At 37.3% G+C, this 25,333-nt stretch overlaps 1 protein-coding gene across 1 annotated transcript in view; it reads left to right on the top strand.

Moving 5' to 3' along the window:
• Window positions 1-305: 305 nt before the first annotated feature.
• The window catches only part of LOC121294621 (DNA-binding protein RFX7-like), a 37,786-nt gene continuing 12,758 nt past the window's right edge, over window positions 306-25,333 (top strand). Inside the window, exons 1-4 of the mRNA XM_041218518.1 lie at window positions 306-716; window positions 16,218-16,251; window positions 24,783-24,868; window positions 24,960-25,082. Coding sequence (XP_041074452.1) covers window positions 592-716; window positions 16,218-16,251; window positions 24,783-24,868; window positions 24,960-25,082 — 368 coding nt within the window. The 5' untranslated portion in view covers window positions 306-591. The remainder of the gene's footprint in view (window positions 717-16,217; window positions 16,252-24,782; window positions 24,869-24,959; window positions 25,083-25,333) is intronic.

Here is a 25,333-nt window from a genome sequence, read left to right as displayed (position 1 = left end):
GTGATATATTGATGTGAACAATAATATATCCAAACATACCTATGTTATTATATTGGGTCATTTAGTGATTGATGATATAATTCTAATAATTATAATAATTATTATTCTAATTATATTATAATAATTCGCAGTAGTGATTGATTGGCAGTAGTAACCGTGGATCATTTTGGTTGTAAACACGAACGACTCTGCCACTGTACAATAATGAATGTGTCCACCACTACTCCCCACTCTCCCCTCTCTGTTTCCCTTTGTAATGTTGTTGCTCAGTTTCCAGTTACGCAGTGCGCCTGCGCTATCGGCGTACTGCCTGCCAGGAGCAACAGCGGTAGCAGCCGTGGTGCGACTTGCTCTCGGCTGCAGCGGAATCTGGAGCGAGAGGTGTTTTTATCCTTTTTTAAAACATTTTATATTATCCCAGTAGACATGGTTACAAACGTATCAGCATTTTGTTTCGAGGCTAATCCAAAACGATAGTAAACAGGTCGGTCCGTGATGTGCCATAGCCGGGGAAGAGTTGTTTACTCGAGGTCCAGGTTGAGGCCTACTTGTTAAAGCTCCCCTCCTCCTCATCACTTGAATCTTATCATCATGATGGCTGAGGATCAACAACATCAGAAGCCGAGCCCGGGGACAGGGACTTTGCCAGCCCTCGTTCCGGGGCTTCAAGGGGTCGAGGCCAGTGCTCTGCAGCACAAAATAAAAAACTCGATCTGGTAAGAAAATTATATATAATAACATGTGCACATATATAAAAACAAATTTTCAATAGCTGAAAATGAACCGGAGTTCTACTTTGTAAATGTGCATTTTTTTATTTTAAAATAGCGGTGAATAATTATAATTTGATACAGATTTTGAGCTTGCTGTCAGAATTGTGATTGGCAATTCAAAACCGGTGATTAAAAAAAAAAAAAAAAAAAAAAAAAAAATGCGATCCTTTTTAAGGTAAGTTAAATCGCAAAACATCAAGGGGGTGGGAGTGGGAGACCCGATTTGCACATTCGTGGTGTAGATAGAGGACAGAATGCCACACACATTAGCGTTAGTACATACTGCACGGCAAATAAAGGTGAAAAAAAAAATCATATTTTTATTTAATAAATCGGCAATGATCTTTAATAGTCTTTTAAATGAGTTTATTTAACCCAGCGAAAAATATGACGATTTGACAAGTAATGCTCTCACTAATAGCCTTTACCACGTTGTAAAAACAGTTTGCTCAAGGAAAGTACATCATCAAAACATTGCAACAAAAGAATAATTCTGTATTGGCACTGCATAGAAAAATCCTTATTCTAAACAGGAAGGATTCATATGAGCACACTGCTATGCCCAGAGGATAGTACACTGCCCGATGGTGTACCGTATTCCGTAAACAAGTCTGTGAACGCAATCTTCAGGATCGTTCAGCCGGATAGTCAGTAAGAATTTACTGAACTGATGTGTTTTCGCATTTTGATGACTTTTTGTATTCATGACACTATGTTATATCTTACGCACTTCTGTTTAAATACGATAGACATCTGTATTAGTAATACAGACCAATAATATACGTTGCATTTTGTTCCAGTATTATTAATAATGCACTTTTAGTTATACATAATGAAAAGGTAACAATTTACTTTGGTAAATTATGGTTTGCTATAGACCCCCTTTTTATTTTTCTGAGCCATCAAACAGAATTCAGAAACACGCTATATAATTTGCAGCAACCTGCTAGTTTCCAAGACGGGTTTTGGGAACAAAATACAGACTATTTGTGTGTATGTGAACGAAACAAGTGACCTGTTGTATGCGTTTGAACGCCTCTGTACCTTGATTTGGAGTTTACAAGAGTCTCCAGCGATCACTTTTGGAAGGACATAGTCACTGAAAAACGAATTTACATTTCATTAATCCGCTGCCATTTGCAGTACTGTATCTGTTACAATTTATTTATATATACATTACAAATTAATCATTGTAAGCCAATATTTGTGTTCCAGTGTATTGCCTACTGTGGCTTAATTGTATTGCAATGGCGTTCAACTTGTTAAAAAAAAAAAAAAAAAAAAAAAAATGGCTATTTAAAACTAATTCAGACTTTCCAAAAACATAAAGAAAATAAATCAAAAGATTTTTTTTTTTTTTAAATTTTAAAACATTTTCTTTTATAGGTACCTATTTGTTTTAAATACATGCAGTAGAATTTTTACAACTGCCCATTTTGTTACTTCATCTAAAGTTAAAAATGGTATAATACTTTTTGTACTTCTAATATCAGTCAGCAGTGTGGTGTAAGGCTTGTGGATGAGGAACATGCCTGTGCTTGTTTGCACCCTGTACAGGCAGGTATAAATATAGCGTGTGTGATGCATGTCTCAGTGTGGACACTGTTGTTCACGCTATATCGGATGAAGTTAAAAAGTACAATTGCAAAATACATTGTTGAAATGGGATTAATATACTCATTATTTCAGTTTGACTCTATACATAGAATGAGATTGCTTAAGCCCTTGATGTATAGCGTTCTTTACCACCTACTGCTGTTTTTAAACCAAGTGCATTTTTGCATTGTGGCATCTGCTGGTAGACTGGCAGTTAAGGAACATTTTCAAAATGTCAAGGATTACAGTGAACCCATTACCCCATTGGTTCTGTTATGTACTTTCTGGTGAAATATAAAACAGTGATTTGCCCCAGGGCTGAGATGCCTAGCAACGATTAATCCAATCACAAAGTGATTATAGAATGGGTTCATTTAGCTAAAACTGACTTTTTGACAATTAATTGTAAACGGGATACATTTCAGGGACTATCTTACTTTAAGGTAACTTTAGGTAGAGCTATGGTAATACTTCTTGCCACCTGTGAAACATACATCATGGTATAAAAATGCAGCATAATCATTTTAAAATAGCCTTTTCCAGTGCATAATTCAGACTTTACAGTAAATCTGTTTAAATAGGAAAATATTTGCTTTAAGAATGCACTCTAACATTTTCTGTGCTAAAATATTATTACAGCACTTGCCTTAAGGGTTGCCGCACATTAACCTATTGCAGACTAGTCGAGATTGTTAAAGATTTGTAATATTTTTCTAAATATTGGACACAAGTTAGGCAGCTTGTGTTTGGGCAGTGGCAGCTGGACTATTAAAAGGTCTTTTAGTTTGTAGTCATTCCTTTAGGGACAGAATACCAGTGTATTCTGTAAGCCATTGCATTCAGTCAGAAAACTCTGTTCAGTTAGAAGCAGGACAAGTTTCCAGTGGAACACTATGGTTTAACCAGGAAAGGAAACACACACACGACCTGCCTTTCTAGACCTATTTTTTAAAAACAACATTGTTTGCACATGCTCTTCGTGGATATGCCATGTGTAGATTATCTATTTTTCATTTCTTTATCATTCTTTTGACCCTGCAGTAAATCTCCCACCAAGTGCCAATAAGTATGAATTCAGTTTAGTTCTTCATTATATCAGTACACATTTGCAAATATGCTAAAGTGTATTTAATCCAAACATACCCTATTCCTAACAATCAAGTGCTGGACAGTACACTTTTTTTTTTTTTTAAATGTATGCTGTAGTAGTGTGTACTTTTCTAACACTACAAGAAGAAAAGTCACAATCATAATGTTATTTTAAGAGGCTAAAATCCTGCAGAGATGTAGCAGCTCTTTAACTACATTTGTAGTGGGCCCAGTGATGTGGTTTGAATACGTGAAGCAATTGGCATTTGTAGAACATCCGTTCTACTTGATCCCCAGAAAGATCACCACATGTGTAAATGGATTCGTTTGCACAGGTGCTGTATTCTTAAAGTTAACCGCTTCCCTGCCACATTGTAACCACTGATCATACAAATGAGACCTTTCACATCTGTTATACTTCATGTTTATTAAACATTTAATCACAGGTGCCATTCCTCTTACATTTGCCCCCTAAACCGCGCTGAAGCTTACATACTTATTGTAGCCAGTGGAATAAAATAAGCCGCGTTTCTGTACACTGGCAGGTTCATTTACCTGGTTGTTTAGTACAGTTCACAGTTTTTACTAAGACTGGTTGGGGAATTCTATTGATTTAAATGCAAAAGTCACATTTGACAACACAATTTATTAATTTATGTTAAACAGGTGAAGAGAAGAAGTGATTAGATAGCCAGAAGTTTACATCGTGGTTTAGCTAATAGTTCGCTTCATGCATCACCTTCAAACCGTTAATGTCATACTGATGTTGTCTTTATTATTACAGATGTGATGTGTTTGGTTTTTGAAGGAACTAAACAACATTGAACACCTGCTACAATTCAACCACCAGTCTTGTTTTTTTATTTTTTAAACAGGGTTATCTTAAAGGGCAGTACAATATTAAATAGGAGAAAATTAATAAGTTACCCTGATTTATAGCCAGACGTGAAATTCATTCAGGATTCATCAGACAGTTGTGTTTATTACAGGTCTGGCTGTATTTCTTCTTTATCAAAAGCTAATGACACCTTGCAAATCAGCCTGTGATACAGGAATCAACTGAAAGCTTTGTATTTAGCCTTTTCTGAATATGAATACAAAAACGTTTCCATGTTCTTGTTGGTTTGGCACGGCATCAAACAGAAACTAATGCTGTGCCGTGCGAGCATGTCTTCAGTGTTCTAAGGTACTGTTTATGTATTTCATACCAGATCTGTGTGAAACCATGATCTCAGACTTCAGGAGTATGCTGTTTTTAAACAGTTAGCCTGGTATTGGTGATGGTCTGTTTGTCACACTTTAAAGCTTTAAATACAGTAGATCTTTCAGTCATGGTGGGGCATGTACAGTATATTACTAATGCACTTGTTACCGTAAGCATAGGCAAGGAATGCAAGATATTGGCTGGCACAGCCTCTTAAGAAAACCATCATTTTATGTGAACATAAAAATACTTAATTACAGACAAGTAAAATGGATTTAAGGGTTTAGTCTGGGCCAGAAATCAATATTTTAAAGCCTAATCCAGACAGATTAACTTGAACTGGGATGTTCTCGGCCCCTGAGACTTCTCCTGCCATACCTACGATGATCTGGGAGTAGGACTGGGAAGACAGGGAGCCTAATGGACACTTGAGTAGAAACTGGAAAATGAGCCTTGATGTTCCAGTCAGCACAGACTAGCAGCATGTGCAGTGGATGCGATGATGTGAGCGAACCTGCAACAGAATTAGTTTTGAACACAAGGAAAGACTTCTGAAGTGTTTCATATGGGTACAGCCCAACAGTTTTTGAAGGCCTGACATTTCCTACTGTAGATCACTAAAGCAGCCTACATTGTTAAAGGCGTTAAACATGATATACTGTACGGCAGCTAATTGCAATTTTTGGTAGAGTATACAATAATGTAAATAGTACTTAATGTGCCATGAATTTACATACAGTAGATCTGTCTGGGCACACAGGAGACAGTGAATGAGGTATACCAATAAATGAACAATTACTTCTAAGACAGAACCATTGAAATGCTGTATATTGTTTTTAACTGCTTCAAGACAAATGAATCTGGTAGATGTACTATACGTTAGATGGGATGCAGTAGCCTGCAAACAATTATATCACATCATTCCTTTTATCACCCACCAGTTTGATTTTTGATTTTCATACCTTATTCTGATTAATACATCAGTAGATCTGATAAGATCTCTTTAGCCTATGTATAATGTTAGTCCTGATGGTATGTTTTTTTTTTTTTTTTAATTTGTACCGTTCATCATCTTACTGTACTTTGCGTTTCAGATAACCATGAATCGTAGCTTTGAAAGTGATCTGTTTTTGGCATGATTGCTGATAAACTGGACACCACGCTCTCTCGGTCTCACTACGGGGAGCTAAGAATAACCTGACCATAGCTGTAAACTTTGAGCTTGATTTGCCAATAGGCTGAAGTACACATTCAGGTGAGAAATGGACTGATTTGACTGAGCAACTTTTAAGGCTGTAAAAATATAAACATTTATATTTTAATTTTTTTCAAAAATGTATCTTGATGCATTGTGAATGGCTGTAATTGAATACTGTGTGTGGGAAAAATATTTGAAATACAAAATGAACATGTAAATATGACTAATTAATGAGGGAGACCATGAACGTTGTAACTACCATTTTTTTATTTTGTAGTTGTGATGTTCTTGCATCTACATTTTTTTTTTTTAATAAAAAATGTATAAACAAAAGGTCATAAATAAAGATATGATTTTGGCACTGTGATTTTTAGTACATTTCACAGGCGAGTTGAGGAAAAAAAAAAAAAAAGCCACCAATTAATGTAGTTTTATAGCTAAGACAACATACACAAGAGCTTTTAAACAGTACACTAAAACCAATAATATAAAAACTATTGCTTTTGACTGCTGGCAAGTTTAAATGTTATTTTTAGAGTACAAAACTTGAAGGTCCTTTCACAACAATGTAACATTTTTTAAGAATATTGTATGATACTGGCTTTCACACCGGCCGCGTAGCAAAATACACTGTGTTCATGTTTCTCTGTGCGCGTTGGGCGGTAAATGTATATACAAAATCGGCATGTCAAATAACTGTTTTTATTACCGTGTTTAAAGTGAAACCGTGTATGTGTTCTTCAGTAATAAGAACGAGGCGTTTTTAAATTGGTTGTTTCTGAGTAGCCTACAGAGCACCCCCCTTTTAAAAACAAATTAACACGAGCTGTATGTAGGTGAAGATCACAACTGAGACTTTACAGTAACATAGGATCTGTGTTCATTTACATGCTCGCTCAGCTACAAAATACAAATCTAATTCGCTGACCTACATAGCTGCATGTAAATGCTGTGAGCCACACAACCAAACAATTTACAGATTCACGCATATTTGCAGGACACAATCGTATCCTTAGTCATAAATGTTTAATCTATTAACAGGGATTTACAACTTTAATAATTTTATTGCTGAGTCCAGCTAAAGGAGATAAGACATAGCAGTGCATCAGAGATTCATTAAGTAGGACTTAATGACTTCAAGTAGAGTTGCATACTTCTGTGACCTTTTTGGTAACTAGTACTGTCCAGTGTTTACAATTTGTTTGAATCTGCTCGGCACCTGCCTGCATAAATGCTTTTGAGCAGTCTGCTTTTTTTTTGGCATTACGGACAGCTAATTGGTCGTTTTGCAGTTGGTTTAAGTGGTGATGTGTTGAGTTGTTCTCCAACTGAATTTCAACCACTTGAAACCAAATAGTGCATTTCAGAATTAATTGTACACTCTATAACCAGAATCCCTGAAATACCTTCAGGGAGGGGGGTAAAGATCTTGGACACCCAGTGTTTTTTTTTTTTTTTTTTTTTTTTTTTTGCAACTATTGCACTTTTAATGGCTACTTACGTGCTAGCGAAGCATGGGGTGTTACATACAGTACATATGCACACACACGTATATCCTGTTAAATTAGATTATTATTATTATTATTATTATTATTATTATTATTATTATTATTATATTATTATTATTATTATTTTATTAATTAAAAAAAAAAAAAAAGCTTTAAAACATTTCAGGGCTTATCAGTCTGGTAAGTCCGTGTCTCTGGAGTTTTGCTGTGGGGACTGAGCTGTTAAGTCGCTGTGCATTCTGAAAGCAGAGTACACCAACTCCTCAGCGGAGAAGGAGAGCTGGACAGTGAGGTAAGCAGGTTCCAGTCGGGTCATCTCCCAGACTGTTTATGCTAGCCAGAGAATTGCATCAGAATTGGAAAATGAACTAGGTCTCCAGAGACTGAGCAGCAAACATGGCTATTGTTAGCGCAGACTTTACTGTGTAACGTATTGAGTATTGTGTAAGTGATACTTCATGCCATTAATTCAAGCAGTTACTCTGGTCCAGATTTTCACCCGCTTGTTTTAGTGAATGCTGTCCAGGAGAGACCAATCAGGAACACTCATTCCTTAATTTGAATACCTAATCAATAAATCATCACAATAAGCTGTGATGAAAATATAGTAAACTTCCCACAGAATGGAATGGCTGTGTTTCAAGAAAATGAAGTGTTAAAAGCATTATCTCTTACGCCATCACGTGATGAATGTCCTGGATGCGATGTTGGCCAGTGTAATCCTGAATGTGTTGTCGAAACACCTTTGCGATGCAAAATTGATCAGATCTAGGAAGCAGTATTTAGCTGGGAAAGCAAGATAACTTGCACTCTTCTGAGTCATTCTATGACATTAACAATGAGCTTTTCTATTGTAAGCAAGTTCCGTAAGACATTGCATCCAAAACAATAACACAAAACAATTTGTAAGAGATTTCAGTCTCTAAAACCCTCTCTCCCCGTTGCACTGTAAGTACCGTTTTACCCCAGGGGCTTAATACCACAGCGATAAATCTAATCTACTCAGTACTCCCTAGAGGGACTTTGAAATAAATTGTGGTACAGGTGAAATATAAGAGCATTTAGTCATACATTTATAAAAAGAAGGCTTGAAACATAAACCGGAATTGCAAAGAGAAGCCTTTAGCTCCACACTCTGCTTTTTATAACCCATGACATTGAAAATGAAATTAGCCTGTGTTCCAGGTGGTCTGTCCTTTTTTTTTTTTATTTCAGGAAATTACTTGGTAGTTCTGTTAACTAAATATGATCAAAAACACTTTAATTGTTCCCTTTAGGCTGAAACCATGGCAGCTAGTGCACTTTAACTGTAAACACACCAATGTATAGGCTGAACTGCATTATCATGCAGTACAGGATGTGTTAATCAGGTTGAATTGGTGACGACTGGCTTTATATTGCTTCGTTTATTTGTGTAGATGCGTAAAATACATTGATAACAGTAGTACACAGGGTTCTGTTCTCGTGTGTATGGAATTGGATGTTTGTTCTCGATTCAACCAGGAACAAAATAAGATTAATTTACAACCCCTTGTTTTTTTTGTCTTGCAGTAAAGTCTGCTGTGATTGTCCGTATTAACACTGCCAGTTGCCAATTTGAAAAATCGGATATTAAAAAAACATTAAAATTCATGTGCACTGAACAGAGTAGATAGATGTTATATCTTCAAAGAGAATTCCAAATGAGGTATATCATTAGTATCATTATTTATGTCCTACAATACATTAGAATTCAGGCTTCTCTCCATCATACTACATTTCACTGTACTGAAACTGAAATGTGTTTACTTAAGCCCCTTTCACACTGGCACTCCTACCCGGGTCCCAGCAACCAGTTAATCATTATGAGTTTACGGTTTTATACATTCACATTTTATGTAAATAAGTTGTACATTTTTATTAAGTAATATGAATTATATTGTACAGTATTTCCTTGGTGTTATTCTTTGAATGCCACTACTGTCTTCTCATAGTTCACATAGGTTTTCACAGTTTTTATTCCTTCTTGTTTTAAAAAAACTATTTGAGCAGTTACTTTATTTGACACTTTTTTTGTAGACTATTTATTTAAAGGTGCATTTAGTTTTCCAGTTCATTTTATACTTCACTGCACTTAACAGCCCTTTACCATTACTGCCGCTGTCCTTAAAATCTTTGACAAATTTTAAAGTTGGGACCAAATGCATGTTACAATCTTTCATTATAAAGCCAGACATAATGCATCATTAATACCCCCAGACCTGTCTGCTCCTACAGTGTGTGTGTGTGTGTTTTCCCCCCCCCCCCCCCCCCCCCCCCCCCCCCCCCCCCCAATATACTGTAGTACAGTATGCTGCAGCTGCTGATGTTACTAGGACTGTGCAGTTCCTTGCTGGGAATGCTTCATCTCTGCTCTAGCTGGTAGAAAGCATCTGCTTCCTATTCATTTTGGCAGCATCGCCTGAAGAGCTATTGGTCTCTTATTTTCACTGTTAAATTATATTAAACCTGTTCTTAGTTTTGCTTTTTTTTTTTTTAAACACTGTGTTAGGTTTGTAAAAAACAGGATGTTCTGGCATAAGTACCGTGCAATTAAAGCCTAAGTAATACATAACTTTATACAATCTTTTCCTAAAACGGCTTGGTTAAAATTGGTGGTTAGAAAGTGAAGAGCATAAACCCAAAACAATCTGAAGAAGTGTGCGAGTCCCTGCAGAAGTGCCCAGTCTCCCTCATTTTGACGTCTTCACCCTTCTCTCAGACCAAGTGCAATTCATTCGATACACTTAACGGGCATGGGCTGCAGGGCTATTCACCTGGTTGCCCATCTTGTTGTGGCTCTACCAGTCAAATTCCATTGCTTTTCAAAGTTGTGTACTGACTTTAGAAATATCCTGAATGACTACTTTCCCCTCTAAATCATGTTGAATAGCTCCATCCGTTTCAAAATGTGCTTTGCTTTTGTATTGCTGCAGTTAAACTTTCTTGTATTTTGTGTTTCAACACCGGAGACTTCAAAGCAGTCAACCAGTTACGAACGAGGTGAGAAAGCTGCTCGTTATCACTTGACAACATATTGTAAATGTGGATCAAGGTGTGAAGTGTTGAATCAGTCCTGAACTCATGCAAATCTGTTTACACTTCAGTACATTGTATAAAGCACACAATGATGTAATATTAGGTGTCTCCATAAAATAAATACTGTGTCAATAAGTACAAGCACAGTGTGGGTGCAACCATACATGTTTTATATTTTATTTAATTATTATTTATGTGCTGTCTGCAGTGAATAGAGCTGTATTTCTTTTCACGGTGACTTTGACCAGTATGGCTACCATACTGAAGTAATGTCACTTTAGTTTTCTGCATGACATATGAACACATGGAATTCACTAAAACAGATGGATGGCCTGTTACTGAACCCTGATTTAGTTCTGCAATCATTAGTGTTTGGAAATAACCAGCAGCATGACTTTATTTCAGCATCCTGGATGCCAGATTAGGATTAGTATCATTACATATTCCGTGATGACATACATGCATCTAATGAATCGTTTGTACTGTTCTGTAATGTTAATTGTCAGCCTGTGATTTTTCAAGCCAGGTTAAAAAAATGATGCCATTAAACTTCAGTCCAGCTCATCATAGTGAACGCGATGGAAATGACCTATACAATGGCAGTGCTGCCTTTGCTGAGCTTGTCAGGGTATATTAAGATGTTCTCTACAGTTTTATTCACCAGACAAAAGTTCATTTCAGGAAAGGGAATTGGTCTAGCAATAATGATGGTACTAAAACAAATCTCAAAGACGAGATTTGTAAACAACACTGCCTTTATTTATCATTTCCAGTCCATCACATACGGTTTTGTATTACCAGAGTTTGTGCTGGAGGGTGGATGGTTCTAATATCCTTGAGCCCTGAGTATCTTCTTGCTTGTGTGATAGTCATTTTGTTCCAAGTCTGCCTTATTGTACTTGCTTCAAAAAAAGAATTAGCCTTTTTTCAGTAGATCCTGATTGTTCTGATAGACTTCTGAATTTGTGTTTGTATCAGATGGATTATGTCGTAGTTTGTTTGTTTAGCCTTTTATATTAAATCTAAAGCACAGAGAAACTGTCATGTCTTTAGTAGTGTTTGATACAACTTGAACTATACTGCAAAAGTAAAAAAAAAGATGGGTAGCTTGCAGGGCATCCATCTTCAACAGTGTAACAATTTCAAGTCCCAATTGACAACTGCAAAGTAAGAAACATGTACAGCAATGGTAGTTAGTAATCACAACTTGTGATGATCTGTGTTAATTAAATGTGTTAAGTACTTTGGAATCCACTTAAATCCCTGTGGATTCTGCAAGGTTAAAGTTCATGGCTGGTGAACCAAGCAGTTGAGCTGAAGACCAGCTGCAGGGATGATTCTGTTTCCAAGTTCTCATGTAGCCTGTACTTTATTCTGGGAAGATCACTTGATCTCACATGTGCCTCGGACTACTCTGTTAATTCCAAGTGGACCATTAACAAGGCATGTGTGGTTTCACTGTAGTTAGAGCTGTTCTACACATGCAAGCCCACACAGGAGATATGTGGCATCTCTATTGGACTCAGTTTGATTGTTAATTTGCCCCTCCTGTCATTTGCTCCCCTCCATTGAGAATGAATAGCACCTGCTGGATAAAGTGGAACTCTGTGGCTGTTGTCTGTGGATCCTTGCCACTCACTAACCTAATGTGGCTCTGGCTTTAATGTGTGCCGAAAGGGTGCAACACATCAGTAGCACATGGATTTAGGAGGCAGAGCCTTTCTGAGCCAAGTGCTGTATAATTTCTTAAAGCAGGAAAAATAGGGCTGGCGGCTCATTCACGTGGTCCTTTGAGAACAGACTTTGATGTTCCAGCCATCCTCGTGTTTGCTGAGCCTGCGCTGCTGTTTTCAGTTGCTAGGGTTTAGAGAGACAGAGAAGGCAATCCTCTTTCTCCCCGAGGCAGCCATACTGAGGAAACGGACACTGAGCAGCCTAGTCTGTCCCATTCTGCCTTCTTGTTGTTTACATACTTTGTAAATAGGCTTCATGAGCAGTGAGCAGCAGCATTAACAGTCTGGGCTTGCACACAATGACAGTACACACTGTGTACATCTTGGGAAGAGGAATCCAGTTTTCAATTGGTGACCTTTTTTATGCATCATTTTAAACTTCATCCAAAACTTCTTAAACTCATAAATCATAGAAAAAATGATCTTTTCACAATAAAAAGTTTTGAATATTTATCAGCTTTGAAGTGGTTTCATTATTCTGTAATCCATAGACTCCATAGTGTGTACACGTTTCAAAACTTCACTTTTTGGCAGGAATGGAATTAAATATGACTTCTCTTTTAGGTTTTTGTTGGGATGGATAACGATGTTGTATTTTCAGTAGGTACAAATTAGGATGCATCTGCATGCTTAATTAGTCAGTAGTACTGAATATTTTTTTTCTGTGGGTTAGGATATGCTAAAAAACCTAACACATTTTATGATTAAAAAAAAATAAAGTTGTAGTCCAAAAATGTTGAAATAAAAGATTTTTTTTTACAATTTTCTGTGTCTCATTGACCAAGAAAAATGTAAAGATCAACAAGCAGAAACATTTTGTAGAAGTTTGCATTGCAGTGTTGCACGGATCATAAGAACACTGACAGCGCAGCGCAGGGCAGGTCAGTTTGTCCTTTGTGCGTCTATGTTTGTTGTTAATTAGAAGCCATCAGCTTTAATGGATGGTCATACCCTCGGGTAAACCTTATCTCAACGCACAGAGGCTGTGTCTGTGTCAAGTAGAGTATGACCTCTTGTTGTCCAGCTTATCTGCCAGCATAAATTATGGGGAATCTATGTGGCTGAAAGCTATCTTTTTTTTTCTAAGCATCAGGTATCCCTTGGGACTGCAGATAAGATTAGCTAGAAAAATGCTTGACGTTCAATGAAAGGAAACTCCAGACATTGCTCTGTTTCTGATGAGCTCTTGTAGGGCTTTGAAAGCAAATCCAGAAAGTGTTTGGTGGACCTATGAAGACAAAAAAACCAAATAAACAAAAAAAAAAAAGCAACACCCTGTAAGGGCAATGATGTCATCGACATAGCTATAAAAAAAAAAAAAAAAAAAAAAAATAGACAAGAAGACATCTGATTTATAGTTCTTTTAAAAAACATATCCATGAACTGTTTATAAAAGGCTAAGTCAGCTGCACAGTATGTACTGTGCTTTTTATTTCCTACAAAACTGTGTACAGGGTAATCTGTCTCTCTTAGTGATACATTTACTCAAAATTACATTCTGTTTTATTGCTATGCTCTGGGAGGCTTAAGTATATAACTATCAAACAATCCAGAGATACACTGCACTTAGCTGCTTAATAAGCAAGAGCCATGACCAATCCTAACCAACTCTTTCATTAGGGACGAAACCAAAAAACATAATTTGAAATGCAAAGAAAAGTTAATTTATCAACCACATAGATTAGCACAGCAGATTGACTTAAATTGCCTGAAACCCTCCTGCTGCACCCTGGATAGCTGTGGCATCTAAACAAACCACCGCCCACATTTTCATAAAGCCAACCCTTCCTCGTTTCGCTGTGTTTTTATTGCATGTAGTAATGTTGAAATGTGGGTCAGTAAATCACTCCTGGGGTTGGAATTAAAGATCGGTGGTATCTGGATCTGCCACTGTTTAAATCATTAAAATCGAGCCAGAAGGTTATTAAGAGATAGATAAATGTATATAATCTCAGAATATAAATAGGAACAGTTTTTTTTTTTTCTTTTGGCATGCCGTTTTTATTTTATTTTTTAACATCCCTTATTTAATATTCAGAAACCTTACTGTCAGTATAATTGCATGGTGGTACAGTGTTTGTAAGCCATACCAAAAAAAAACAGTGTCCTGTCTTACAGTGTACCAACTGCACAGTATTACAGCTGAAGGTAGGGGGTTTGTCCTGCCACTAATGGAAAGCGGTAGTGGATAATGACAGGCCCCTTTTTGGCTGGTTACGGTATCTTGATGTTAGTTAGTAGCACAGCTTGTGCCGCTGGAAATTGTATTCACTTGTTGAAGTTTGTATTTCTTCATACCAGCATGGGTATAAAGTCTGTCAATGAAGTTGTACTGTATGTTAGTTTATTTTTGCTGTTAGTGTACAATTGATTTAAAAAAAATTATACATTTTAAAAAGTGCATTTTTATTTAAAACGGCCCTTAATAGCTAACGGTTTTAATGAACATGGTATTACTTCTGTTCTAACTGGCTTATAACAATCTTGTTTCAAGCCCAAGTCAAGGACCAAATTTGGGTTTAAACTACGGATTGTCACCTAAGCCCAAACAGCAGCGTACAATCTGATAGTAGGGAGCAACTTCAGTTTGCAATTGAAAAACATCAAGGGAACAAAACGGTGTACTTTTGTGATAAATGGGAAAGTTGAATGAAAAATAAAAGTATAGCAGTTTTAAAATTAGCCACTGCTACAGTGCCAAACCCTGCATGTCCCGTCACCAGTTGAGGTAGGGACTTCATATTTGCAGATATATAAACTGCATGATAAGTGTTGACGACCTTGACCTTGGATCTGGCTGCGGTATAGAGACAGTTCATTTTGTGTTATTGTCCTAATATTTGGTTGACCAGCTGTGTTGTATAATTTTTTCTAAAATCTGTTCCATACCAGGGGTGTAAAAAATTTACCTTCACTGCCACGTTGTTTTAACCTCGGCACATATCAATGATGCAGATCTTTATCACATACTGCAACCATTTTACTTTTTCAATCCATTTGATCAGATATGCCATTCCCTTGCATTATGTCCCCTGAGATGCTTTGTTCAGACAAACTCGGCATTTCTAGTTGCTCCCGTAAACAAATGTGAAGGTAATGGGATTCTTCCCACTGGATTGTCCTCCATTGGAGGCTCTCAGGTCTCAGCATGCACTTACTTTCAGTTTTATTAGCACTCTCCTGCAATTGAATTCTCTTTCTGGTCACATACAGCCGACACCTGACTGGGAATTACTTAGCCAGCTAAGCCTTTAATCACGTACACCAAGCTCTAACCCCTGTAAGTCTATACACCCTTGACAGAAGCACTCCGAGTTATTAAAGGGACAGCATCCCGTTTTCTAGCTTGTGTATTAGCTATCTGTCGGTGAGTCAGATAGAGGACAAACACAGCCAAAGTAAATTACTTATAAGAGCTGATTTACAAAGGAACTGTTGCAGCAGTGAACTTCACCTACTTTGGCTGCAGCCTGAAATGTACTGGGTGGTGTGTTGTGCACATGCTTTAAGACTGGATCAAGTCCATCTGCAGGCCTCTCATCTAACAAATCTGCCCCATTACCCCATGCTGTGTACCAAGTCTGCTGAAATGAGTCGGCTGCCATGCTCCAGGCTTTTAGATGGAATTATATGAATTCTGTAAATATACGTCCTGATCACAATTCCTGATTAGCAACGTTCCCGATGCAAGTTGCACAGCACTGAAATAACCCAGCCCTGGAGAGTTGTAGTCTGGAGTCAAGCTCAAATTTTCAAGGTCAAAGGATTGTATTTATTTATTTTTTTTAAAACGTTACCTTTGTTTTAATTTGAATGTGTTTCTGTTTTTCTATCTGTATGTGCAGTCATGATCTATCTTTCACACATTTTATTTATTTGAATTTTCACATATAACGACCTGCGATACTTTGATACGAGTTCCCAGTTGCTTAATTCTTAATGACGATAATAAAAAGAAATGCCTACATGTACAGTGTGTGTCTTTTTAATATTGTAAACAGTACATTCTCAAGAGCATTATAATTTATGTCTTAATGTTTTGTTCTTTTTTTCTTACAGCAAATCAGTACAATCAAAAGTGGAGAGCATATTGGTGAGTAATTTAGTAATAACCATGTTGTACTGCATATTATTTTTGTCAATCACACTGGGAAGAGTTCAGTGACGAACAATATCCCATCGGTCACAATTGTTTATTTACATTTTTAGACATTTTGAAACAGCTTGGGAATTCTCTATGGAGTTCGAGATGTTGCCCTGCTAAGACTTTGAAAAAAAAATGTATTCGCATTATAAAATAGATATATAGCTAGGAACCCTGGTGTAATTATGCACACAGTGACCGAAGAAAAAGCATAAGTAAGACAGTGTGCTGCAACACACCAGTATTGCCTTATGTAAATGTAAATCCAGTGTATTCTGCTTCAGAACCTCAGTGTTCATGTCTGCAAGAAACACAAATGCAGGACAGCTGTGCATATAGCTCCTTCAGACTCCCTTTGTAATTCTCAGAGCTGTACTATCATTCCGCCACGTTAACCCTGACCCTGTCAACTACAAGTACACACTGTATTAACAATGTATGTATGTTACTGTGAAAGTCTGAATCTGGTAAATCTTATGTTATAGCATCATCTGTCAACGTTTACCAAGTAAGGTGGTTAATGTCCGGAATTATACAGAAATATATTGTTTTTCAGACATTTACCGAAAGCTTAGTGGTAAAGGCACTTGGTTATTCGTGAGCTTTACCAGTAAATATACCCCCCCATCCAGAACTCATGTGTTGCACTATTTCCTATACAGCCCACCACAAGAAAAGAAAAACAAAAAAAAATGAAAAGGTAAAAAAAAATAAAAAAATAACACTTTTTTGCAGAACGGTATAACACCCCCAAAGAAAAGAAAATCTCAAGTCTTGAAATGTGTACAGCCCCAACCAGCCCTGAATGCCTTTATCACCTCATTTGATATTGCAGCCTTACAAGTATTCTTGCATCAGTCATGCAGGTTTTATTTTAGAGCTGTATTCCATAAGGGTTCTTTTTTTGAAAACGTGTTCTCATAAAGAATTCCGGAGGCCACACAAAGAGCAGGTACTACTGTTTTTGTGAGTGTTTACTTTGCTTTTCTGAAAGCCAAACCAATTTCTATTATTTTATCAAAAAACAAATACAGTTTTGTTTTATTTTATTTCCACATCTAAAGGCATTTTTGGAAATGGCTGGGTTTCTTTAATGTAGTGACATTACTGGAATCTAAAGATGCAAGGACATTGTAAAACAAGACCAGAAATTCTGACTTGAACTAGTGTCGACTGTGTGAAGGGCTTCTTGCCTGTTGAGGAAGGTAGACAAACTGAACCAGGAAAAGCAGGACAGCTTCTGTAGTAATCAACCGAGATAGCATAGATAAAACGGGTTCAGAAACTGCAATAAATACAGAATAATAAACAGGGAATACTGAAGTAATCACATAATGACTTGAGCTTGGGATGAAACAAAACCAAGGTGCACAAACTGATTTCAATGTATCATCGTAGCAAGGCAGTATTGAAGAGCACCTGTGCCGGGCAAGGCAAGGGAATATCTTTGCCCATCTCTCTGAATGAATGCTGCTGCTTTACCATGTCCCTGGGGAAAGGCAGATAGAAGAAACATTTTCTGTGAATGTCTGCAAGCTATGAAAAATGCCATTTAAATAGTAGCTGTAATGTTCCTTCAAGTCAAATATTATGGGGTATTTTGGCACAATTAATAATAATAATAATAATAATAATAATAAAATAATAATAATAATACAAATATATAAATATATATTATATATATAAAAAATCATTATGAATATTTGAACTATATTATGTATATTAATATCATTGTAAAAAATTTTTTGGAGGTCATAAGTCTTTTCGTGTGCACACTTACTTACTTATATCTGTCTCTCTCTTTAATTAATAAAATAAATAAAAAAGTTAGGCTGAAAATTTATATTGTGTGTGTGTATATATATATATATATATATATATATATATATATATATATATATATATATATATATATATATATATATTCAACTTTCAAATTGGCAAATAACTATTAGCTGTTTTTTAAATAAAGGTCCTGTGCGCTTGGGGTTGAACGTTCTATGGCAACTCTTTTAAAGCGTGTGTGTTTGTTTACGTTTTTTTTTTTTTTTTTTAAGCCTCTCCCAGCCCTGTCCTCACTGTTTGTCTGTCTCATACGTTGAATCCCGGCTGACAGCCAGCGGGCTGCATGAGAGGATTACATCGCTTTTATTTACCTTTTTTGCCTCACTACTGCTGCTTAGTGGCTGATAACTTTAGCCATTCATGAGCTTCGGTTCCCCTAGCAACAAACAAGCGAATAGAAAAGATGGGGAAGACGCATCTATTCTTAGAAACCGCTTGTAATTGGTGCCGTATCCAGGGCAAAAATGCACGCTGGCAGTTTGTCAATTTCACTCAGTGGGTGATATGTTACTCCATGCCTAGCTCTCCAAGGGTTAACGATGGGGGATTTCCAGGCGAGAGACACACAAAGTGCAAAAACAGATCCTCTGGTTTTTAGTATGTCTGGCTTGTAGTCGCCTGGGTAAATTTGGCCATTCTCTTCCCAGACCAGTGGTGACTGCGCCGCCAAAAATGCAGTGCAGTCTAATTGAAGTCACACAGAAGTATCAGATTAAAATAAAAACAAAAGATTTTTTTGTTTGTCCTTGAAAGACGCCATCCATTTATTTTGAGATCCTACTGCTTTTTAGCTCAGCCCAAGATTTTTTAATAGTTAGTGTTAACCAGTTTCATTTTATTGTGCAATTAATAACTGTTATGAGAGAAAGATTGAAAAATATAATTAGCCTTGGATTTCTGAATAATTAATGATAGGCAGGGCGCATTATTACCTCCTTTGCAGTAGAAACTAAACCGCTGTTTTTAATAGATGCTTTCTTCTACCAATAAATATCACCAACTAACCTACTTAAATGATACACCTGTTTGTGCACTAGCAACCTGGTCCTGGTTGTTTTATTTAAAGTAAGGATTAATGAAGCAACAGACATCTAAAACCATCAGGGCCTGCTAATTGGTGGATTGTAATAAAGATTTTGGACGTGCTTGACATCAGTTAACTGTAGTGCGTACTGATTTGCTTGCTGGGAATAAATATTTAGTCTAGTAAACCCAGTTTTATTATGTGCACAATTACATTCAATATTTCAGGGATATGCTCTTAAGTCTGTATGTCAAGTCTTTGTTGTTGCCATAGTGATTCAAAATATGCCCTTTTGGTCAGTAAGTAGGTATCCTAGCTTTTGTTTTTCCTTCTAAATTGTGGCACACAAGCACATTGTTGTCCATAGTACTCTCTCTCTCTCTCTCGCTCTCTTGGCTTACAGACAGATCACTTGCTTTCCGTTCGGTTCAGATGATATGTCTGTTCTTGCTAACCCCTCCTTGGGTCAGTCTTTGTTGTGGCGAGATTGTTTTTCTTCGGAGATTTGAAGGCTGAGCCAATGGATCAGTTCATCTTTAAGTGCATTAACGATGCAGACAGAAGCCCCTTTTTAAAATCTGATTTCATTTCTAACCATTATCTGTCTTAATGTTGGGGGTTTTATTATTTAATGTCATTTATGTTGTAGGTAAAGTGCTTGATATAATTAAAAATGTGTTCAATATTTGGTGTATTTACAGCTGCGGCAGTGCAGGAGATGGTGGTACTGCACAGATTTTATTTATTTATTTATTTTTCCCTCAAGTCTGTGTAGCAGAGTTCTGCCTGGAGCTAGAATCTGTCTCCTGCTCCCTTCTACTCGTGCAGAATGTAAATTATTCCTGCTCCTCCCCGTCATCTTCTTTATTCTGTTTGATGCCCAGTGTTGGAAGGCTCTTTACTGATTCTAGCTCAAGGCCCAACTGCATGTTGAGGTTTAACCAGCCATCTTTCCTCAGAGTTAAGGTTTCTTTGTCTTGTTCGTTTCTTGGAACATGAGTCTCTGATCTACAGGCATCTACCTGGAACCCTGAGTGACATTGGTTAGCTCGGTCAGTGGTGCAGCAGTATAATACACTATCATAAATACAGACCTTCACCACAACAGTCCCCTAACACGAAGGAGCTGGGAGTTGACCTTGTGGGTCAAGGGAGCATTTCCCCTAGTGCAGGCAGTAGGAACTTCATGTTTGTAACTGTGTTAAATACTGCTTGTTGCAGCAGGATATACTGTAAAGTTTGATTTTGATAACTGGTAAAATGTTCAAATACTGGGGTTTCTTGGTGTCTAGCCCAGCCCTGAATCCATTCAAACTGTGGATCAATTTGAAGCTACATTGGTAAAAAGGTGACAGTCCTATTGAACAGCTGAAACAGATCTGTTGAAAAAAAGATAAGGCTCCCCTCCAGACTTGTGATCAAAGCTTATATGTGCTATCAAAGATGTTGTACCAAATTAATAAAGCTAATGCTTATGATAGTCTTTTTTTTTTTTTTTTACTAAACGTAATACTAGTATGCACCCTTGTGTATGTATTTCTTCCCACTTTTTCCAGGGGAGAGCTACCCCCACCCCCACAGCTGATACACTGGCGCAGGGTAGTTGGCTATTAAGGGAAGCATCAGCACAATGCATTGCATTGTTTAGGTGAATTCGGATCTCCAGTCTGACTGGCGACTCTGGGATGAAGTCCAGGCAAGAAGTGAAATGCATTGGTGCGTTGAGCCAGCATGCTGAGCTGTGTGTGTGTGTGTGTGTGTGTGTGTGTGTGTGTGTGTGTGTGTGTGTGTGTGTGTGTGTGTGTGTGTGTGTGTGTGTGTGAATGACATTCCTTGCCAAAAAAAAAAAAAAAAGATATTGTGCATCTGGAGACGGTTAGGGACATGTGCGGAACAGATGGGAAGTGAATCGCAAGATGGAAACAGTGTTACCAGTGGTGTTTCTTCTCTTGCGCTGTTATGTTCTTTTTAATCTCCCGTTTACATCCCTAATCCCATTTTCAAGATGATCCCTGTTTTGCAACAACGACTTCAGGGATCTGTGCTGCACAGGGTGTGTCTGTGCCATGGTTTGCTCTTGGTCCAGCATTGAGCCAAGCAGCTTGGCAAGCAACTTGGGTTTCTCTTCCCTTTGCGCTCCCTGGAGACAGGCATTCATGAGGAGAATGGGCACTTGTCTGGTCAGATCAGTGCTGCCACTAAGCCAGACCTTGCTCGTAACAGAAAAGTTGAAATACTTTACATAAAGAATTTCCGTGCTGTTCTTTATAAATCCTGTTGTAAAGATTTCTAATCAAACAGATAGAAATATGACAAAAAGTATGCATTTAGATTGTACATTGTAGACAAGACAATATATGTTGGATATACTGTAACTCTTTCTAGCATGTGTTTATATATATATATATAGATATATATATATAGATAGATAGATAGATAGATAGATAGATAGATATATATATATATATATATATATATATATATATATATATATATATATATATATATATATATATAAACTTGAGTATAGAAATAATAATGCATGTATACACACACACTTTTAAAATGTACAGTGCATTTTGTCTATGACCTCAAATGTTTATTTACCTGTCACAATGTTTAATACAAATTTAATCTAAAGTGATCAGATACAAAACTCAAGAGATTACTGAATCATTCTAAGAACCTTTAAATAGTTTGTGAAATTATATGTAAAGCTTTTTCCTTAATGAAAGTTTTACGCAGAGTGTTGACTCGGCAGAATCCGACTTTTTATATATATAAATAAAATATATTGGTGTGGCTTTGGCTGTATGTTTGGGGGCATTGTCCTGCTGGAAGATGAATCTTCTCTTGCAGACTTCAACAGGATTTCTCTCTACTTTGCTGCATCCTTTTTGCCCTCTATCTTTACGAGCTTACCAAGCCCTGATGCAGAGAAGCATTCCCATGGCATGATGCTGCCACCACCATGCTTCGTGGTAGGGATGGTGTTCTCAAGATGATGTGCGGTGTTAGGCTTGCGCCAAACATAGCGCTTAGCATTGAGGCCGAAAAGCTCTATTTTGGTCTCATCAGACCATAGAATCTTCTTCCACTTGGTCTCAGAGTCTCCCAGATGCCTTCTGGCAAACTCTAGTCGAGATTTGATGTGAGTTTTTTTCAACAATGGCTTTCTTTTTGCCACTCTCCCATAAAGGCCAGTTTTGTGAAGCACCCGGGCTATTGTTGCCATATGCACAGTGTCTCCCAGCTCAGCCCTCGAAGACTGTAACTCCTTTAGAGGTGCCATAGGCCTCTTGATGGCCTCTTTGACTAGTGCCCTTGCCCGGATACCCGGTTTTTGAGGACAGCTTGTTCTAGACAGATTCACAGTTGTGCCATATTCTCTCCATTTCTTAATAGTGGACTTTACTATGCTCTGGGGGATATTCAATGCCTTGGAAATGTTCTTATATCCTACCCTTGATTGGTGCTTTTGAAGAACTTTATTCTGGATTTGCTTTGAATGTACCTTTGTCTTCATGATGTAGTCTTTGTTAGGAAATGTACTAACCAACTGTGGGACCTCCCAGAGACAGGTGTATTTAACCTGAAATCATGTGAAACACCTTAATTGCACACATGTGGACTCCATTCAACTAATTATGTGACTTCTAAAGATAATTGGTTGCACCAGAGCTTATTTAGGTGTGTTATAGCAAAGGGGGTGAATACTTATGCAATCAATTATTTTCTGTTTTATATTTATAATTCATTTTGAACAATTTGTAGGTTTTATTTTTCACTTTGACATTATGGACTTTTTTTGTGTTAATTAGTGGCAAAAACTCCATGTTATAATACAGTAAAATTAAATAAAAATATACTCTTTTTAAGGTATTTTAAATACATGTCATGTAGGTGACAGTGTTGCGTAAAAATTTGTTTGTGACAAATTCATAGTGTAACTCACAGTGCTATATTAGTGTTTAGTGTCCTCGTTCAGCTTGAATGTTATGTCTGTTGTGCCTTTATGCACCAACCTTTCTTGTCTGTTTGTTACACTCTGTGTACAGTGCATAGTAAACACAATAACTGCTCTGACTTCTAGTAGGCTTGCAGCCTCTTGCAGACCTTTCAGATTGCATTTGGGTATAACCCACATCCAGCAAACTGATGCTTTTAAACAGATTTTAAGCAAGTAGATTAATGCAAGAAAACAAGGCGTGTGTGTGTGCACATGCGCAATAGCTTTAAGTAATATCACAACTTTTATGGTGCGGGAAATAATTTTTTTTTTTAGATAAATATGTTTATAGGTAGTACAAAGTTTTATTATTTTTTTTTTTTTAATTTTCTTTAAGATTACAGCAGTCTATGGAGTTACTCATTGCTCTTATGAACTTGTTGTGGTGTGGTGTGGTGTCGGGGGGGGAGTGATCCTTATTTAGATATTAAATTCCATTGCCTTTTAGCACCACAGCCTTACTGCAGACGTAGCACTTCTGAGCTGTTACAGGTTGCACCCCAGCTTGTAAATCCCTACAGATTTGGACGCACGCAGTTGTGCTTTCCCAGTGATGTCACGCAGTCAGTTCGTCAGGTGCTAGGCTTGGATATTTTATTTATTCATTCATAGAAAGTGCTAATTGCTAAAATGCGTTTTTAATTTGTCAAAAGTTCCTGCTGAGTTATTCTCTGCAGTCCTTGTAAACAATGGTTTGTTTCAGCAAGTCTTGCCAGCGAGACTTTCCTGTCTTGCTGTGCCTTAGAAGTAGAGTGTTGCAATCTGGAACTGGCGTGGGTTGTATGCTGGCATCAGTTTTGGCGTCGTGGGGCTACATTAGATGCTCTCACTGTTCACGCTTAATATTACGTTCTATTCCATACTGAGTTTTTTTTTTTTTTTTTTTTAAGTCACTGCTCCATATCAGGAATGGAAATAAGACTCCTTTTGCATAGCAGTTTCACCCATTCCAGGTGTTACTATGAGCTTGATTAGCCATCGTGTACAGGTAACAAGCTCAGGTGTATCTTATTAAACTCATAGTAAAACCAGGAATTGATAGAATTGCTGTGTGCTGGTTATTTTCTCAATTTAGTATCCCAAAACTTAAACTATTTTTTAATCACCCCTTTTCAGGCACGCACACTCACTCCTAAATTAGTTCTGATTCAAGCTACACTTTGTAGGAATCGTAGCCTCTTACTACTTACAATGTAACACAGCAATAGCCTCAAAGCAAAATGTTTTTTTAACTCGCTCAAGCAGTACTGCAATCCTAAATGTTAACTCTACCCTCCTTTTTCTGATGACTGTTTTAGTGTCTGGAATAGAAATTGATGGCTGTGTTTAATTATTTGAGAGAGCGATTGCTTCAGCAAATAGTCATTTACCTGTTGAAACACATTAAGGCAATCATGCTTTCTTGGTGTGGATCTCTGCTGCTTCTTTGCAAATCTCTTGGAGAGATGTGCAGGGTTGCCAGTGGTATATGGAAAATTTCTTGTACACCAAACCTTCATGTGCCTTTTATTGGGACATCTTGAATGTTGGCTGTTAATCTTGGATTAGAAATTGCACTGTTCACTTTGTTCATGCTCTTTCCTACTCTTGTCTTTTTTACAGCAAGGTGTTGAGAAGTTTACAGACATTGAAAAACTCTACCTCTACCTTAAGTTGCCTTCTGGTCCCAACAGTGGCAATGACAAAAGGTAATATTTTGCCGCTTGTTTTGTGGGCACCTTTGCTGGCCGTCTCAAATATATTATTTGTTAATGCTTTGCAATTCTCTTCCGGCTCCAGTGATCAGAGCTCCATGTCATCCAGCCGCACTCAGCAAATGCATGCGTTTAACTGGATCCGAAATCACCTAGAGGAACACCCAGAAACTTCTCTCCCCAAGCAAGAAGTCTATGATGAATACAAGTAAGTGCCACGTCCAAACAGTTTAATTTGCCAATGGAATCCACTCTTTAATTAAGGCATCACTAAGATATCAACCTTAGACCCCAGGGTTACGTTGGAAGCATCAGGGTCAAATTCTTTTAATTCAAATAGTTTTCTGTTTCTGAAAAAACATTTAGGCGACATGGGGTCGTGTATCAAACGTTTGCGATGGCATTTAGGCCATAGCACAGAGTTTACGGCAGCATTAAAATTGCCCTGTGTGTATGGCA

Source organism: Polyodon spathula, chromosome 19 (assembly GCF_017654505.1).
Source record: "Polyodon spathula isolate WHYD16114869_AA chromosome 19, ASM1765450v1, whole genome shotgun sequence".
Taxonomy (NCBI): Eukaryota; Metazoa; Chordata; class Actinopteri; order Acipenseriformes; family Polyodontidae; genus Polyodon; species Polyodon spathula.
The sequence above is the reverse complement of the archived record's forward strand: the minus strand, read 5'-3'. Positions and strand labels throughout refer to the sequence as shown.